General features: G+C 41.4%; 1 protein-coding gene across 2 annotated transcripts; it reads left to right on the plus strand.

Moving 5' to 3' along the window:
- Positions 1-1,300: 1,300 nt before the first annotated feature.
- On the plus strand, positions 1,301-17,788 carry tfcp2 (transcription factor CP2). 2 transcript variants are annotated; one of them, XM_048241492.1, is made up of 18 exons: positions 1,301-1,613; positions 2,406-2,604; positions 4,184-4,335; positions 5,803-5,879; positions 6,541-6,646; positions 7,094-7,200; positions 7,608-7,760; positions 8,033-8,143; positions 9,060-9,148; positions 9,630-9,678; positions 11,153-11,191; positions 11,802-11,843; positions 12,230-12,323; positions 12,612-12,702; positions 13,081-13,187; positions 16,420-16,562; positions 16,818-16,869; positions 17,714-17,788. In XM_048241492.1, the coding sequence occupies exons 2-18, from the start codon at positions 2,483-2,485 to the stop codon at positions 17,749-17,751; spliced, it is 1,572 nt and encodes a 523-aa protein (XP_048097449.1). In that variant the 5' UTR covers positions 1,301-1,613; positions 2,406-2,482; the 3' UTR covers positions 17,752-17,788. The 2 variants fall into 2 exon arrangements, with proteins under 2 accessions (XP_048097449.1, XP_048097450.1); XM_048241493.1 differs by lacking the exon at positions 11,153-11,191.
- Positions 17,789-18,358: the final 570 nt, after the last annotated feature.

The following is an 18,358-nucleotide window of genomic DNA, read 5'->3' on the forward strand; positions in this document are numbered from 1 at the left end:
ATCATCTGTTGCCGTTAAACCCAGGGTTTCCATGGGAGGGCCTGCAATTCAGCAGCTTTAGCACCCTAATGGACAGTGCCATAGGTCCTACATATGGACCCTAACTCAAGCACACATGGGTTCTTGTAGTGGAGTTTGATGCAAATTCACAATTCATATTTGTGCGCATCACACAACATTTTCCTGATTGCTTAATTAATGATCATCTGAACATCAGTGATTGTGTTAAGATATAGTCATATGTGAAATGCACAGGATTGTGTATATTAGTTCAGTGGAGTGAGAGCTAAATTATCTTTCTGGTCAAGGTTTCTTTTATTTCTTTATTAGTTAAATAATTTAATGATTAAATATTGTTAACCATTTTGGCAGCTTTTCAGATGCTATACTCATTCAATTGCTTTGGTGCCATCTAAGAAATGTATTGGCCTACAATGTGCAAAAGAGAAAGGTGCTACAAGTATAAGGAAGGGTAAGATAAATGTGTGCATTTATCTTCAAACCCCCTCTGGAATCACATTTCTAAATGTGTACCATGTTGAAATAAAGAGCTAGTGTGAATATGAAATATGGACATAAATTTATAAGTGTAAAATAAAACTATACAAATCATTTGAAATCATCCATTCATGTCAATGTTGGGGTTTAAAAACACAATGCCTTATGAGCTTTTTTTAAAGTAGCGTAGGCGTATGACCCTCACTGCTGTATGCGCAAGGTCTTAACAGTCTTCATGTATTACTGGATGAGACATATTGTTTGAATTATGTCTGCCAATAAATTGACATTTAACTCAGTCCACTCTCCTTTGTTGGTTTGCAGGAGTATCACAGTAGTGTGAAACAAAGTCCATCACAGTGGCATGTGGGTGTCTCCTATGTTCATTTGTGTGTATATAGTAGGCTATCAGTGACAGTCACCAAATAGAGCGTATGATCAGAGAACCCCATTCGGGCTAGGCCTACATTTTCAACACAATCAAAACAGATGATCAGGCCCGCTGTTTTGAAAGTCTTGACCACATAGGCCTACACATGATAGGATAATAATATAGCCTAAGTGAATAGCTTACAGTAGCTATAGGCTACAGTTTATTAAACATTGTGCTTTCAAAAGTAGAGGCAGCTGAGATATAGGGATAGGTTACTTTTTCTTACATTTTGATGAGGTCTTTTTATCTTGACAGATGCGCACCACCACTACAGTTTTTGCTCTAGGCCTGCTGCTACTGAAGAGCATATTCAGTTTTTACTCCACCACAGCAGGCGGCGGTCAATTACTATGACCACAGCCCAGGTAACGCAGCGTCGAAGAAGTAGGCGACTGCGGATATTACGGCAATCTCTTTTTAACTGACCAAATAAACAAAATTGTATATATTAGTGTACTCATTTCGGGATGTGTTACATGTGTTCTTTTTGTCTTTGAGTCTATGGGCAAAAAGTTGCATTAATACTTCGCCATTTGTTTCGGAGGGAGCAATCGTTGCCACGAATAGTGTCTGAGGACTAGCCAGCTAAGTTATTTGTTTTACCTCTAGCTAGCGAAAGACGGGTTGAAATATGGCGTGAAGCGGAGGCTGACTTTTACTAATTCAACATTGGGTTAGAAGGGTGAGTCAATTAACGGTTTCTGTTTTCAATATGCTGTGCTGTTGCCGTTTGTTTGGTAGTTTCCATCCCGTACATATGACAGGTATCACCATAGATAAGTATGTATCTCTTGCTAACTCCGTAGCTTAGCCAACTTTGCTTGGTTTCGTCAATTTGCTTAACGTGACTAGCACTAGTGTGCCTGGCGAAGAACGGCTAGCTAACGTTATTGTTAGCCAGCAGCTACATCAAATGTTATTTATTCACAGGTAATACGTGTAATCTTTCATAATACAGCAAAGTGCGTGTTTCCAAGTGACTCGCTTTGAAATACGCTGTAGCGTTGTTATATTTTTAGCAACTGTGGCTAGCTAATGTAACTGAAACCATCACCGACAGTACCAAGTGTGCTGTGCTATCAGGTTGTCGCTGGCTGAGCATGGAGTTACAACGTGCTGGCCATACCTGCTATGTGTAATATAAAATTTGACTTTGATTGCCGATTGCATTATGTCGATGTCATAGTTTTTCAATTTCGTTGATACTGCGTAGACAGTTAACTGCAGTAACATGTAACGTTAGGCTACCACCGTTCTCCTTCATCAGTCAATGTTTTCTTCAGGGCGAAACTTTATTGAAACCAACCTTGACTGTGGTATTTATGCCCACTGTCCACCTTGTCATGATCTGACTAACACCAGGCGCAGCAACCTTATATGCGTTTGTGAGTCGATGTGACTTTACTACACGTAGCTGCACACATCTGGCCAGTTGTCCAAACATTTTCTTGATGGTTTTACTCGGTAACTGCAGGTCAACACAGGTAATCAAGTCAGATCAATTGAGGGTCAGGGGTTCCGTTCGGCCGGAACCTCCAAGCGCGCGTCGTCATGGCTTGGGCCCTGAAACTGCCGCTGGCGGATGAGGTGATCGAGTCAGGTCTGGTGCAGGACTTCGACGCGAGTCTCTCTGGCATCGGTCAGGAACTGGGAGCCGGGGCTTACAGCATGAGGTAGGTGGCAAATGACTGTCTTCACTACTTCCTACTGACTTTCAGTGCTTTCATTTGAACTGTTTTGACGGCTCTTCTTGTACACCTTTCAGAGCATAGTGAAGACTTTGACATGCTTTTTGTAACCTGATAAGAATGGGGCGAAGCACATTGCTTGTATCCTCCTAATTGCAGGCAGTTGTTGAATCTGTCAAAACAGTGATTTATCTGCATTTCATGATAATACAGCCATATGCATGTAATCGAGATCTATTTCAAACTCTCGCTGGGTTGGGTGCCCACTCCTCCACCACTGGTAGGCTACTGCTTTGCGTGTCATCTCATCTGAGGTGAGACTTGCTCTAAATGTCAGCAGTGTGTGTTTTCAACTCGACAAGAACCTCTGGCAGTGAGCCTCCAGCATGATTCAAGCTTCTGCAAGAACACAGTGTCCTACAGCCAAAAAAAAACCCTTGATTGTAAAGTAAAATGCAATATGGAACTGCTGTAAGTGAATAAGACACATTTGTGGGTGACTGTCTTTTTCTCTGAATGCCCTTTACACGGTGGCGTAATCGATACTTGCGAGGATTTCAGCAGCTTATCGCTTGGTGCCCCTGTCAGCTTGCTGCGAGTAACACTTTGAGGTTATTAATTTATGATTTTGCTACTCACTAACATTTAGGAGGTGAGTGCAACTAGATAGAAGGTCAAGCCAAATGACTAAAATGCTGTGTGGCAGTGCATTGCAGTGTGGTAGTTACTAGATGTTTATTTCACTTAGTCTCACTTTTATTAAACCATTTTGGCGTAGCTTCACTTGATTTGACAAGTTGGTTGACTAGGCTTTGGTGGTATGAATGTTTTAAAACACAGAAAATCCAGTACTGTTTGATAACGGAAAGTTGTTACACTAAGAAAACTTAGTTGACAGTTTATTTTTATATGTTGAAATCCATTGAGGTCTGGCCAGCTGTTGTCTTTCAGCCATATTAATTTTTGGGGGCTTTGAAGTGGCCTGATTTGTATCGTAAAGAGCATTCTTGTGGAGACAGGAAAGTAAAGCCAACCTGTGATCCTATTTCGTTGGTTTCTAGGTAACTGTGTGGCAGTGTTAGTGTTTATGGCTGAAAATGTGAAAACATTTCTTACGCTCTTGGGTAAGAGTCATAAATGGTCTTGCAAACATTTGTTATTATGTGAGTGGCCAAGAGGTGCCCCAAACTGGTAAGGGGAACGTTTCTGACATTTCTTTTATCATCAAGTGAAAAATGTCCAGGGTATGCTGAAGTGTTAATGAAGTGTTAAGCAGAAGGCTAAATTACTTAACCGTTCTCTTCTAGACAATGTGGTGTTCTTTGAATTAGTTTTATTGGTGTATTCTTAGTTGTTTCCTGCCGTGCTCCGTAACCTCCCTATATGTTATTCTATTTATAGCCCCCAGTGAAGGAAGCCATTACTCAAGACGTGGTGAAAATGAGTAGGAAAACTGACAAGACACCCTTTCCCCCTGCATTTGTCTTGTCTACGCCTAATCACTCTCTCTCTCTCTCTCTCCCTCTCTTCCTCTCTCTTGTTTTCTGTTTGTGTTATACTTCAGTGATGTGCTGGCCCTTCCCATCTTCAAACAGGAGGAATCTAACCTTCCACCAGACACGGAGAATAAGATCCTGCCCTTCCAATATGTTTTATGTGCCGCCACCTCGCCTGCTGTCAAACTCCACGACGAGACGCTCACCTACCTCAACCAAGGTCTGCCGAACAGGGATTCCCTGGGATCATCCATATTTACATGTTCACACTCACAACCACTGACTGTTCGTTTCACTCCTAACTAAGACCTTTGAGCAGTCTCCTTAAGAGACCTCGGCTGCCTCTAAAAACTCTCAGTGTTTCCGTTTACAGTCATTCTTCCTTTCACACACTTTCACATTCCATACTGTGAGTGTGAGTTAATACCGCAAATCATTCATTTCATGGGGCACCTGAGGTACAAGATCTCACAAGCACTGACAAAGTCAGTGACGGCAGACATTATTGGTGAGAAGCATGAGTTAGTTGTGTAGGAAAAAGTGAAGGGGTAAACCGGTCAATTTAACCAACCGGCATCAGTTAGATGGTTGGTTGGTTAACAGGATTGCACAAATTACTGGCAACAACCCATTCGTTTTTGAAGGTGTTTATTATTATTTTCTTCTGTTATTGTGCTAAATGCTCCAAATGTAAAGCACTTTGAGCTGCAATCTGTGTATGAAAGGTGCTATACAAATAAAGATTATTATTATTATTATTATTATTATTATTATTATTATTATATGATGCCTATGATTACGATTCAAGATCTTCCTTGGCCCATGGGAGGCCTACATGTTTCAACCATGTTTTATGAAAATACGTCCAGCAGTGTTGTAGATCCTGGGAACTTAGTGGAGGTATGGTCTCTACTGTGGGCCATTCTAGTGTGGATCATGTAGTTGATGAGAGACAAAAATTCCACCTAAATTGGTTGACCGATTAAACCCCTCACATGATTAAGCAAGGGATATGGCTGTCGTAGAATTAGTGCAGGTTGTGTACACTAGAGGAGACTACAGAGGCTGTTCTCCTCCTAATCAGACGTGTCCGTGGGTGTGGAGTGAGGCATGTCCAGAAAAGCAGCTGCATGTGCCCTTTATAAGTCTCATACTAAACATGTCACACAAGCATCCAGCCTTTCAGCCATATTAGAAATCCCCGTTGTCCCTTTCTTGCCAGTCTTACTAGTCAGGAGTCCCATGTAATGTGTAGTTTAAATAACTGATTAATGTCAGTGAATATTACTTTAGTTGTTTTAAATTCTTATTATTTATATATATATTTATATTAAAAAATGAGGGCTTGACACTAACTAAATTAAATAAGTTATGATTTTATTTTACCTTAATGTAGCTATTCCCCTACACTGTTTGCCACAATGGACATTTAAAATTACAAGCTAATAATAGGATTTATACACTACCAATATATGATCTCACAATATTCACACCTGATTAAAGGGCTTACTTGTGTTAAAAGGCGAACTTCACTTCAACAAACCACTTGCTTGTGTTTCTCAGTGACTAGCTTTTCACACACACCATATTCCTGAGTATATGAGTGCATGACCTGACATGGCTTACTAATGTGACCCTAGTCTTGCTTGTGCCATTTACTAAAAGTATTTTTATTCTGCAATTTTAGGACAGTCTTACGAAATTCGAATGCTGGACAATCGGAAAATGGGGGAGCTCCCGGAAATTACGGGGAAAATGGTGAAGGTATGAGTAGTTTTCAAAGCCAACTCGGTTATGAGATTAGTCCTTTTTATGATTTTTTTTTTTTTTTTGTTGCGCCTTTTCTCATAATATCCATCAGCTACTTTTCAACATGGCAGGAAGTGCTCCGCTCCATTTATAAATGCCCGTTCTCCATCTACTGCAGCATGCTTGTTTTTAGTGCAGTATGCTTGTTTCAGTGCAGTATGCTTGTTTCAGTGCAGTATGCTTGTTTTTAGTGCAGCATGCTTGTTTCAGTGCAGCATGCTTGTTTCAGTGCAGTATGCTTGTTTTTAGTGCAGTATGCTTGTTTCAGTGTAGTATGCTTGTTTTTAGTGCAGCATGCTTGTTTCAGTGCAGCATGCTTGTTTCAGTGCAGTATGCTTGTTTTTAGTGCAGCATGCTTGTTTCAGTGCAGTATGCTTGTTTTTAGTGCAGTATGCTTGTTTCAGTGCAGTATGCTTGTTTTTAGTGCAGCATGCTTGTTTCAGTGCAGCATGCTTGTTTCAGTGCAGCATTCTTGTTTCAGTGCAGTATGTGTGTTTCAGTGCAGTATGTGTGTTTCAGTGCAGCATGCTTGTTTCAGTGCAGTGCTTTTGAGGGGAAGGGGGAAAATTGGTTCTGACTGCGGCACTGACTGCGTGACCCGCACTTGTGTCCCCAGAGCATCATCCGGGTGGTCTTCCATGACCGGCGTCTACAGTACACAGAGCACCAGCAGCTGGAGGGCTGGCGCTGGAACAGGCCTGGCGACCGCATCCTTGACCTGGGTGAGGTGGCCGACACACACAAGGGCGAGGGTTGAAGAAGAGGAGTGGGCAGGGGATACCAGTCAGAACAGATTATTTAGAGTAGAGGAGGGCATCTCCTACGATGAGTTACCAGCATGCTGTGTAGTTACATTTTAATTATACAGCCCAGGCTATCTTGCACCTTAAGTATTCTTAATAATAAAAATGTTGTTACCTGATGAATTGTAAAAAATGTGCAAATGAATATTGATTTGTAATGGATAATACTGGCTAATACTGTTCAAAGAGTGGCTCTGTTAAATGTTAGCGTGCGTTAAAAACGTAACAACTTAACAAACATAAACATAAACGTATACATTTTTAAGAATCCACATTGTTTTCATGTTGTTTATGTTGGTTAGAAGTAATTAGAAAAATGTTGCTAAATTGTTTAACAAATATTGACCAGTGTTTTGACCCCTTCAGACATCCCGATGTCGGTGGGTATCGTGGATCCCCGAGCCAACCCCACACAGCTAAACACAGTCGAGTTTTTGTGGGACCCGTCGAAACGGACTTCGGTCTTCATTCAGGTATGCTGCCACCTTAGTACATGAAATCATAGAGTAACTGGTGTGTGCGTGTGAGTGTGCGTGTGTTTCTTTCTTTAGAGTCGTGTATTTCAGGCTAAATAGTCTTAAGGGCCTAACACTAAGAACGAAAACTATATTGATAACGGCAAAAAAGTATTTTGAGCTGATAGACTATCAAAATCTATCAAATTTGAGACATCACATTCATCAACACAAGGAGAGGCTTTTACTTTTGTGAGTATGAGTGTGTGTGTGTGTGTTAGGCCCAGATTATTACTTCCCCATTTTGTGTCAAGGATCATTGTTGTCTCAACGAATGGTTTGAACCATTGTGTTTTTAGAGGGACTAATTGAGTAATTGTGGCTAGTTTGTGACGGTGCTAGCATGTGTTTTGCGTGTGCCACAGGTTCACTGCATCAGCACAGAGTTCACCATGCGCAAGCACGGGGGCGAGAAGGGCGTGCCGTTTCGCATCCAGATCGACACCTTCAAAGAGAACGAGAGCGGAGACTACACCGAGCACCTACACTCGGCCAGCTGTCAGGTCAAAGTCTTTAAGGTGAGGACCCCCCCACACACACACACACACACACACCTTCACACGCTCCCCTTACCTCTCTTAAGATGAGACCGCCACCCTCAAAAAAAAAAAAGAAATCAAACTTCTAATGCACTTTGATTGAAAGGTTTGACCCTCAGCTGACAGTTGGAGCCCTGTGACATCATATTGAAGCATTGGCCAAAAAATGGCTAAAAAGCTGTTTTGCTGTTCAAATCTGATCGGCACGCGTGTGACCTGATCCCTGATTGTTTGTGTTTGTTCTCCTTCAGCCCAAGGGGGCAGACAGGAAGCAGAAGACAGACCGGGAGAAGATGGAGAAGAGGGCTCCGCAGGAGAAAGAGAAGTACCAGCCCTCGTACGAGACCACCATTCTCACAGAGGTACGCATCCGTCGCCGGGCAGGCTGACTGGAAGGAGTTCTCTGTTGCATACTGTCAGTTATGGCAAACCATGCTCGGTGCTGAAGAAACCTTGCTATTCCCCTCAATGGTCAGTTATTGAACCTCGTGATTCCACTTTTCTTTTCATAAAGTGTGTTAATGATGGATGTTTTTGATTTTTTTTTTTATATCATAACTGAAGAGGAACTCTGACAAGTTTTATAAAATGACATCGTGGCACACTTGTGGTAGACCAAATTCCCTGAATTAATTTCTTCGAGGATCTACGCAAGTGAGTTATTCCTCATCATTCAAGAAAGCGAGATGTTTCATTCTCTAAAAATTTCTGAAACATCATTTGTAGAGAACTCCTTATCCGGAATGGTTCTGAATGTTTACAAAGGTAACTCTGCAATGAGTTTTTCGCCTGCAGTGTCTTTGTTTCGGCAAACAGGTAATGTGGCTCAGAGATATAGTGGCCGTTAAGAGCTGCTGGGAATTACAGTGTAACCTCTAGGATTGAAGCAAAATATGAAAATGAAATGGTTTAATTTACGGTAGTTACCAGTCACAGACCACAATCTTTTTTATGGCCAACATTTCTCCACAGTTTCAGTGATAAATCTGCATTGATTTTTGAGCACTACTGAAAGCAGATGGTTTCCTTTCCATTCCTGTTGAGGTTGGACTGTGGCCTCTCTCAGAAGTGGTTTTGATTGGCTTCTGTAGACTCTGAATGGCTTGGTTTGGTTGTTAGCAAGTGAGAAATCATGGCATTTCATCAAAAGTCATCAGAGTTCCCAGAAACTTTTTTTTTTTTTGTTGTGCATGTCAGTGTTGAATTCTTCTTTATGTCCAATATTCAAATGATGCCTGTGTTTCACAGCAGTTTCCTTGTTGCGTTCTTTTTTTCCAGTGCTCCCCGTGGCCAGAGGCTACCTATGTAAACAACTCTCCATCACCTGGATTCAACAGCACCCACAACAGTTTCACAGTAGCTGAAGGGTATGGCATACGAGATGCTAAGTATCATTACTTAGCATTACATCTTACTTTTTATTTATTTGTTCATTTGTTTGTTGTCTGAAATCAATGTCTTGTATGTGGAGTGCTTTGGGTTGCACTCTGTGCATACAAAAATACGCTATATAAATAAAAGTGACTTGACTTGATTACTCAAAACTGTTTAGTTATTGAAATGGAGAATAAAAATGAAGTGGCAGAACCACAAATAATGTATGGGACAAGAAATGTTGACAATTTGGTGGCCTAACAGAAGCTTTCATCACACCAAAGTAGACCAAAACAACATTCTCTTCAGCCTCTAGAGTAGACACAGAAACGTTCCAGGAGCAAATCATCCCTAGTCACATTAGTTAAAGGGCTAGAATTCCAAAAGTATCAGAGTATGTTAAATGAAATGCCTGATTGTTTACGTTTTGTAATGTCATACTAAATATATCACACTCTTTGTTGTTACCCTTAGAAATGGATCACCAAATCACCAGCCAGAGCCACCAGCACAGATTGCAGAGGTGAGTATGGTTTTCCCATCACCCCCCACTATCTCCCACTACTCATAATTTACATTTTACACGTGACCACATAGTCTTCATTGAAAAGATTTTTTATGTATTAAATTTACGTAACAAGTACCTTAAAGACTGTCTGAAACATCCTTTATCCTGGTGACAGAGATTCTACAGTAACACTAAGCGCAGTTATCTCCCTGCAGCCTGTGGTGCAGTTTTGGGCTACATCCACACTTTTACGATTTTCATTTTAAAGTGTTTAATTTTAAATATGTTCTTCAAAGTAGAAGTGAGTCTTGTCAAACCGTTAGGGTCCACATGAAAACGCAAAGCCGGTGTTTTCAGATCATTACGGGGCCGACAGCATTTTCAAATCGTTCCATTTCAGGAACTTACTGGAGTAGTTTAGATGAGAGGTGAAAACAAAAGTCTTTCGGATTTGAACGAAAACGGAATAGTGTGAATATAGCCCTGGACTCTCACAGGGAGGCTATGCCGGGCACGCAACTTAAGCGTTCTGTTCGCGGAGCGTATGCTGCAACAATTAGCTTCCACTATAATCAATGGAACTGGCTACTCCAGACATGATAACGGCACTTACATTGGAAAAAAATATAACTATTTTTACGCTCCGTGAATGGAGCTGTTCAATTTTGCATCCGGTGCAGCCTGGCTGTTAGTGCTGTGTATTGTGTGTGTGTGTTCTTGTATCTCCAACCATCTTTCCCCACTCACACTTGATCCAGGTCTGTAATCATGCCTATTTTACTCCCCTCACCCCCTACCCCCAAATCCGAGACCCTCAAAAATGTTCACACCTTCTTGCCGTGTGGCTTTGTGATGAAAATATTGTTGATTTATAACAGGGTCACCGCATACTAATATGGGGCTCAATGATGTCATTACTAAATTAAATAATAAAAAAAAGAATGATCAGAACACAATAGTGTTCTCTACTTGTATGTACACCCAATAATAATTGAGAAACCATGGGCCATAATTTGAATAATGGGACATTCCATGTCAAATCAGACAGAATCCGGGAAAATGGTTCTACATAATGTTTAGGTCCCAAAACTAACACCTGTTAAATATTTTTGTTCAGTTCCATGTTTTCATTCATTTTTTCACCCTTGATTTTTATTATTATCATTATTATTATTATTATTATTATTATTTTAGGTATTACTCTCAAAAATGCCTCATCTTGGACAGCATGTTTGAGGATAATGATACTTATCTATGATATAACATTGGCACACTAAATGCCCATTCAATGAGCTACTTCCTAATAGATGTTCATGTTCTTACTAGCTACCCCACATACTGTATAATTTTTAGTCCTTTGAAAATGCCTGAAAAACACAATCTCCCCTTGTTTTAGCCTTGATATATTCATGGCCATTATTTGTGGAGACTTAAATATTGTATTTACTGTAAGTGCACTCTTTTTGCACTTTGTTTTTTCCAAATGTAGGAAATCAATGAGGATGCCGTACAAACCTTTAGTGATTCGGTAATACTGAGAATATGTTTGTCTTTCAATTTACAATGTTTTGGCTGGCTGTGAATAATACTCTGACAGGGTTGTCAAAAAAGCTAATCACCTAAGATGGGACTTAGCAGAGTGTTGGATGTGAAGGTTCAGTGAAGGCTTGGACCTGTCATTTATCCATGTGTTGAGTAGCATTGTGTGTTCAGTCAGTAGATTTTCCAAATCATTGCATTTTTACTTTATGTAGGTATAACTTGCTGACTTCTGAAAGTCACTTTCAGAAGTGACTTTGCTCCACTGAAAAATTTCCCTTCAGTGGGGCACCATTTTAGACCATTTAAATGTTGTTGTTGTTACAAAGATAATCACAGCAGTCTACAAGGTCAAATCTAACGGTTCAAACCCTTTAACACAGTGTTATTGCTTGTGAATAGAGAATGATCCAACAGAAGCCTTTGCCTGCTTGGTTTTGACCAGAGTATAGTCTGCATCCACATGTTAACAAATAGAGTTTTATGTGTGTATTTGTTTCCCCTTAAGTTCTTTAATGTACTTTCCATAAGACCATGTGTGAAGGTATGGTATATTTGGTGTGGGTTTTTGAAAATGATGCCATACAATTGCTTTACAGTTGCCATACCATCTACTTAGAAGAGACAGTGAGAACCAGCAGGTACATATGAATTTATTTGCTGATTTGTAGTGAACTGTTGATCCCATGTCTTCCTTCAGGCTGTAGGAGAAGCAGCAAATGTTAAAAAACTGCTAGTAGGAGGAAATGCCTGAAATAAACTAATAATCAATCCATAGCGCACTGGGACTTGGATTGATCTCACTCATTTTGATCTCACTTCTTTTAACGTGTATATTGGTCAGCATTGGTCATTATGAACGTAGCCATTATGACCTAGGATGTGGGTGTTAACGTGTTTGACTTCAGGGGAAGGAGACCGTTTGAGTTTGATGTGATGCTTAATTCCTTTACGATGTGTGCTTAACCCCACCCGCCTTCTCTGCTTCCTTGCCTGTCTCTTTCTCACACCTGTACGGAACAATCAGAATCTGTTGCCCACAGCAACGCCACAGGAGGCCCAGCAGTGGCTCCATCGAAACCGCTTCTCGCCCTTCTGTCGTCTGTTCACAAACTTCTCAGGTACGGCCGCACTAAGCATTAACATTCCGAATGGTCCCAGAAATGCATAGAATTTGTCAACGATTTACTGTGACTATTTTTAGACCTCTAAAGCCAAATAAGGAGCATCCCCAATATTTTTCAATGGATTTTGTGAAGTGACTGTATGTGCTAAACTGCATAGCTTACAATTAAAAGTGGGTCATGTAGGAAGGCATACTTTGTATGTAAAGTGCTATGTTCACATGTCTTTTTTCCCCCACCTGTAGAACACAGGCCTACCTCTAATAGTGTGTTTGTCTGTAACAGGGGCAGACCTGCTGAAATTGACCAGGGAAGACGTCATTCAAATCTGTGGCCCTGCCGACGGCATTCGACTCTTCAATGCACTGAAAGGACGGTGGGTGTAGTTATCTCTCGCTGCTACCTCTGCTCTGGGTGACATCAGAAAGTGTGTATGCGACCAGAGGTGCGGTCAAATTCGCAAACGTTTGCAAACCGGTTTCTGTTTGCATTGAGTTTTTAGCGAACGTTTGCAAACAGTCTGAGGAGTTAGTTCTCCGCAAACATACAGTGAAGATGAACGTGAGCTTAACGAAATGTTACCGTTACAATGGAATGCTCACACCAAACCATTCAAATTTAACTGTTCAGAGAAAACATGTTCGCCACTGTTTGCCGAATTTGAATGCACCTCAGATGTGCAAGTCTACCCACCGACTGAGGAGTAACGCTTGTCTGTGTGTGTGTGTGTGTGTGTGTGTGTGTGTTGTAACAGGGTGGTACGTCCGAGGCTGACCGTGTATGTATGCCAGGAATCCCAGCAGGCCCGGGAACAGCAACAGAAGCACGAGAACGGAGACGGCAGCAGCAGCACCTTCTTTGGTTAGTGTGTGTGTGTGCGCACGTGTGTGTGTGCCTGTGTGTGTTGTTGTGTTGGTGCTGCAGATTATTGCCTACCTGGCTGAGTGTAACAGGAAGCATCCGTGTATGCACAAGAGCTGAAAAAAAAAGCCTCGACCCCTTCATTAAAAAGTCTAAAGGCCAGTTAGTGTGAGCTCAGCAGTCAGTCTCTGAAGTCCACTACTGAATACTGCATTACCATTGAAAGCCACACCATGAGCAGTCCTTGAGGAACATCTATTGTCAACATTGTGGCCACGTCATTTCCTCTCGATATATGGGCTGCACTCGGTAAAAAACAAAACCTCGTAGATATATTTGCTCATTGAAAATGGCAAAGAACTATTCTGGTGAGCTAAGGTCTCCTGCACTGTAACTTGAATGTTATTCTTTTTGAAAGTCGCTTTTTGGATAAAAGTGTCTGCTAAATGAATAAATGTAGATAAAATGGCAAAAAATCTGAAGTTGACAACAGCTGGATTGAGTGAGTGCCCCTACAAACTCTCAGCTGGCTCATAGAAAAATTACCCAAATAAATGGCTGAATATTCTGTGTCATTTTTAAAAAAATCACTTCAGTTTGCGTTTGTTTTCATCGTGTTGTCCCATACAGTAAGTGACCGTAATGTTGAGAATTCATGGTCTCATGCCCTCATAGTCTAAGCCATTGGTTCTCAAAGGGTGGGTCGTAGGAGATTTTATTTGTGTCGCCAGCATAGTGACAATTTATGTTGTGTAATAGGCCTAGCTTATACCTATAGCTTAGGAAAGCTAACAGCTTTCTATTAGAATCTAGTTTGTTAACTACCAGTCACGGTTTTGTCATAACTCATCCAGCTACACTGGAAACACAGCATTGTCATCCAGCTACACTGGCTACCTATGGCAGCCCGCATCAAATTCAAGTCTCTAACGCTTGCCTACAAAGTAGTCTCTGGTTCTGCTCCCACCTACTTGAATGCCCTCATACAGACTTACACTACCTCCAGACCGCTGCGCTCCTCTGACGAACGACGTCTAGCTCTACCACCGGTGCGCTCAAGCCAATCCAAACTTTTTCTCATCTGTTGTTCCTCGTTGGTGGAACACACTGCCAGTTCCTACAAGGGCAGGGACATCCTTTTCCACTTTCAAAAAACTCCTGAAGACCCAGCTCTTTAGAGAACATCTACTCTCATAGCAACACTTACAACAAGTCTTACTGATCCTAGCACTCACCAGCCGTTAAACTGACAAGTAACTGTTAAAATACAGCACTCACCGACGACTTTTCTTACTGTACTCTAATGTGTTTTTTTTTAAACTGTCCTAAAATTGTGAGAATTGTTCTAAAACTTACTGTTTACCATGTTGTTAGTCGCTTTGGTTAAAAAAGCGTCAGCCAAATGTAATGTAATGTAACTCCCTCTGTGCAGTTTTGCATTTAGAATAGCTCTGAAACTGGGGGGCGAACACGTCGCAGAGGGGACGCCAGAGCTTGGACATCTCACTCGCAAAATGAAACAATATTTCTGTCAGACGCCTACCATGGATCTCACAATGCAAGGGACATATTTTTGCACAAACAATAACGGACAGCAGCTCTTCAACTTGACCCGTTAAAATCTAAAAGGTATAATTTTTAATCTCAAAGACTGTGCTGTCAACAACTGAAGCAGACATCTATAGACCGGACATAAGGCTATTCAATTTGCATCATAGTCTACAGATAGTTTTAATTGTAGATAGGCCTATACTCTTTAAAGTTAATAGCAGTCTCCTCACTTTCCTTTTTATTTCGGATTTAAAACGTGCAACAGTGCATTTGATTAGGCTACAATTTAAATGGACATTTAAACGCTATTTTCCTCTCGTTTTCCATCTCGCAAACTCCCCTACGGTAAAGGCGCATTATCGTTCATCTTTCGGCTATTTCGCAAAAGACAACACCAATACACAGTCTCAGCACAAACAAGCACACGTGTAAGTCTAGAGGAAAATGCAGATTCAACTTGAGTTATTTGCTGTTTACGGAATTGTCCACGGTGTTATGGATCCATTTGTCTGCAATGCCTAGGCTACACCATCTATCTTTAGAAATACAGGAGCAGCTTACTATGCTGAAGAGTGATGACTGCGTAGCATGCCAGAATATCCCCAAACTCTCGGATTAAAACGTATCTTTTCGGTAGGCTAGTCATGTCCAACATTCCAAGCTGATGTTGCTCAAAATGCAACACAACCATGTTCAAAGCAAGATGAGGACAACCTGAGGTTGTGTGTGTGTACAAAACTGAGCGAGAATTTAACAGCTTTTAACATTGTTTCATGAGTGTAACTGAGATTGCAGAATTGTGGGAAATCTGAGGAGTCAGTGCATCACCAAACCCTATAGTGGTTGTAGGCCAGACCTAGTAGGCACTATTAGATATCTATCCAACCACTAGATATTGCACTGTAGAATGATTTGGGGGGGGCCCGGCATAGAAAAGATTGAGAACCTGTGGCCTAAAACATAGATGTTTTGGGCAACATTGGTGGTTGCATGTTAGATCTGAAGTGAAATGGGTCGCCATGGTCTGTCATTTTTAAAAAGTGGGTCCCCAGAAAAAACGTTTGGGAAACACTGGTCTAAGCTGTTCATCACTGACCTCTGCTGGAAAGGTTTGGCAGTGCTTGCTTTGTGCTGGCTTGGTTTATGTTTGGCATCCCTATTTATTATGCTTCATTTACCAGTCAGATAATCTGCACAGGCAGTGTCCATTTAAGTGTCATATTTGTCCTGCAAATGTAGTGTAGTGTATTGAGGTCTGTTGCTGTGTGCTCTTTTTCTTATTAAAACAACACAGGTTAATTTTGTTTAATTGAACCAATCTAAATGTAACTAAAAATCCCTCCAGTGGGAACTCAAAACAGTAAGGCACCACTAATGGTGTTTGGGTTATTATTTTCAGTCAGTTTAGGTTTTTTGTAGCTCCCTAGATGATTGGATAATTTATATAATTTTTCAGGTAGGTCATCAGAGAACATCAGTGTGGCACCAATTTAGCCTGCGTTTGTGTCTCAACATGTTCCCCACAGTGCTGTATGTTAAAACGTCTGCAGTGCTGTGCTCAGTCTGTGTGTTTACTGATGTAAAATGCTACTTTGTGTGTTGTCTTACTTGAGCATGGACTTCATAGAATGTCATGATACCCATACTCATGATGCTCAGTTCCAACTGTTTGTGTCTGCAGTGTACCATGCCATTTACCTGGAAGAACTGACTGCCAATGAGCTCACTGAGAAGATCGCCCAGCTCTTTAGCATCTCTCCTAGGCAGATCAATCAGATCTTTAAACAAGGACCCACTGGTATCCATGTGCTGGTCAGTGATGAGGTAAGACCCATGCACACTTCACCTGTTTTAGAATTTTGTGTTCCAAACTGATTCCAAATTCCAAATCCAAACATTAGAATTTGAATGCCCCTGTCATCTTCCAGTTAAATTAAAAGTTCCATGTTTGATTAAGCAAACCATATGGGCCATTGTATTGATACAAATTACACATATAAGTTTAATATGATTTGCTGCTCTGTTTGTTCTGAGACTCACTCAGAAGGCCTTGCTGACTGAATGTTTATGTCCTTACAGATGATTCAGAACTTCCAGGATGAGATGTGTTTTGTTCTGGACACAATGAAAGGTAGGGTACCCCAAGAGAGGTCATGTAATAAAACATTCCATGGTCTTCTCAGGTATATTGGTTAAAGTAAAATCACATGACGGTAAATTTATGAAAATCTTTAAAAAAAAGTCCCAAGTTTTCCCATACCTTTTCTACATACATGGGCCCCATTTTTAGAGACTTTAAGTGGAGAGACATAAACAATGAGAATCAGTGTAGCATTGAACTAACTCACTAATACCAGCAATGCCTAAGCAGGTATACAGTGCAAGCCTATCGGGCGTGTCTGCCCACATGGACAGAATTTCTACCGAGATAACCATGTCTGTTTACCTCAAAGTGTAAACTAGTTTTATAAAAAGACTGTACAGTCATTACCTCTGTCTTCTGGGTCTCTGACCAAACATGGCAATAAGTCGATTGAGTGCCTGCTGTCCAGTAATCACAATATAGCTGCCATGCGTCAATCATCTAGTCGGGACTTACAGGGGAGCTACGCCAGAGACATGAAGATAACAAAGGAGAGGTCCCTGACTGTAAAAATTCTCGTTGTATACCATTTTTTTTTCTCATCTCACAAATCCATCCAATTTCTTTCTTATCTCATAAATCCATTCAACATTAAATTAGACTCAACAGAATGTGTTTTAGGTGTGCCTCAGATCCCAAACAGAAATGTAGCTAGCACAATGTAGCTAGCACAGAAAGCAACTTGAGAACAAGAAACCGCAAAGTCACCAAATGCTCTTGTAGACCAGTTGTTCGGATCACCCGCATGCGGATGTTGGTGTAAAAGTGGCTGTGCTCTGCCCTGCTGTGTCTGTGCAACCTTTGACTTTGGCTCTGCATCTTCTCTTGGCAGCCGAGACAAACGATGGGTACCACATCATCCTGAAGTGAAAAAGCCGACAGTTGGATTGGTGGCGGGGTGGGGTGGTTTGGTTTGGGTGGGGTGGGGGTGGGGACTCACACAACAGTCCTGCCCTCCTCCCCTCCCTCCCTCCCTCCCCCCTGTCTCGTCTTAGACTTTCGTCTCAACCACACCCCCCACACACAAAAGCCCACCCCAGAACCCTCGCCCTCCAGTGCCCAATGGATTGGGTTGAAGACTCCATCGTTTCACCCTGAACGCGTGTGAGGAGGTGCGGCCTCAGTGAAAGACACTGGTGTGGGGAAAGAAGAAGTGGCATCTAACCCTCGCTCACCTTACTGTCTTATTCAACCCCCCCGCCCCCTCCCCTCCACCATCTATGCCCTCTGCCATCCACTCGTTTTCTTTTGTATTCAGTATCTTCCTGCTTTGTCGCTTATGCTTCTTAAAGAAAGTAAGATATGAAAAATGGAAGGGAAAAAAAAGCTTTTTTTGTTTTGTTTTGTATGTATGTGTCCCGCATTAGTTGAGTGCGTTGAGTGCCAAAATGTGAGACTACAGATGTTGTGCGAAAGCCCCCCCCCCATACACTGCTTGTCCTCTGATCTGAAAGGTAAAACAAACAAAACCAAAAGC

The sequence above is a fragment of the Alosa alosa genome, chromosome 4 (genome assembly GCF_017589495.1).
Source record: "Alosa alosa isolate M-15738 ecotype Scorff River chromosome 4, AALO_Geno_1.1, whole genome shotgun sequence".
NCBI classification, from domain to species: domain Eukaryota; kingdom Metazoa; phylum Chordata; class Actinopteri; order Clupeiformes; family Clupeidae; genus Alosa; species Alosa alosa.

Coding starts and splice junctions, on each gene's coding strand:
- tfcp2 (XM_048241492.1), top strand. CDS start 2,483: ATGGCTTGGGCCCTGAAACTGCCGCTGGCGGATGAGGTGATCGAGTCA. Junction 7,201..7,607: donor GGACTTCGGTCTTCATTCAG/GTATGCTGCCAC, acceptor CGTGTGCCACAG/GTTCACTGCATCAGCACAGA. Junction 16,563..16,817: donor ATGTGCTGGTCAGTGATGAG/GTAAGACCCATG, acceptor ATGTCCTTACAG/ATGATTCAGAACTTCCAGGA.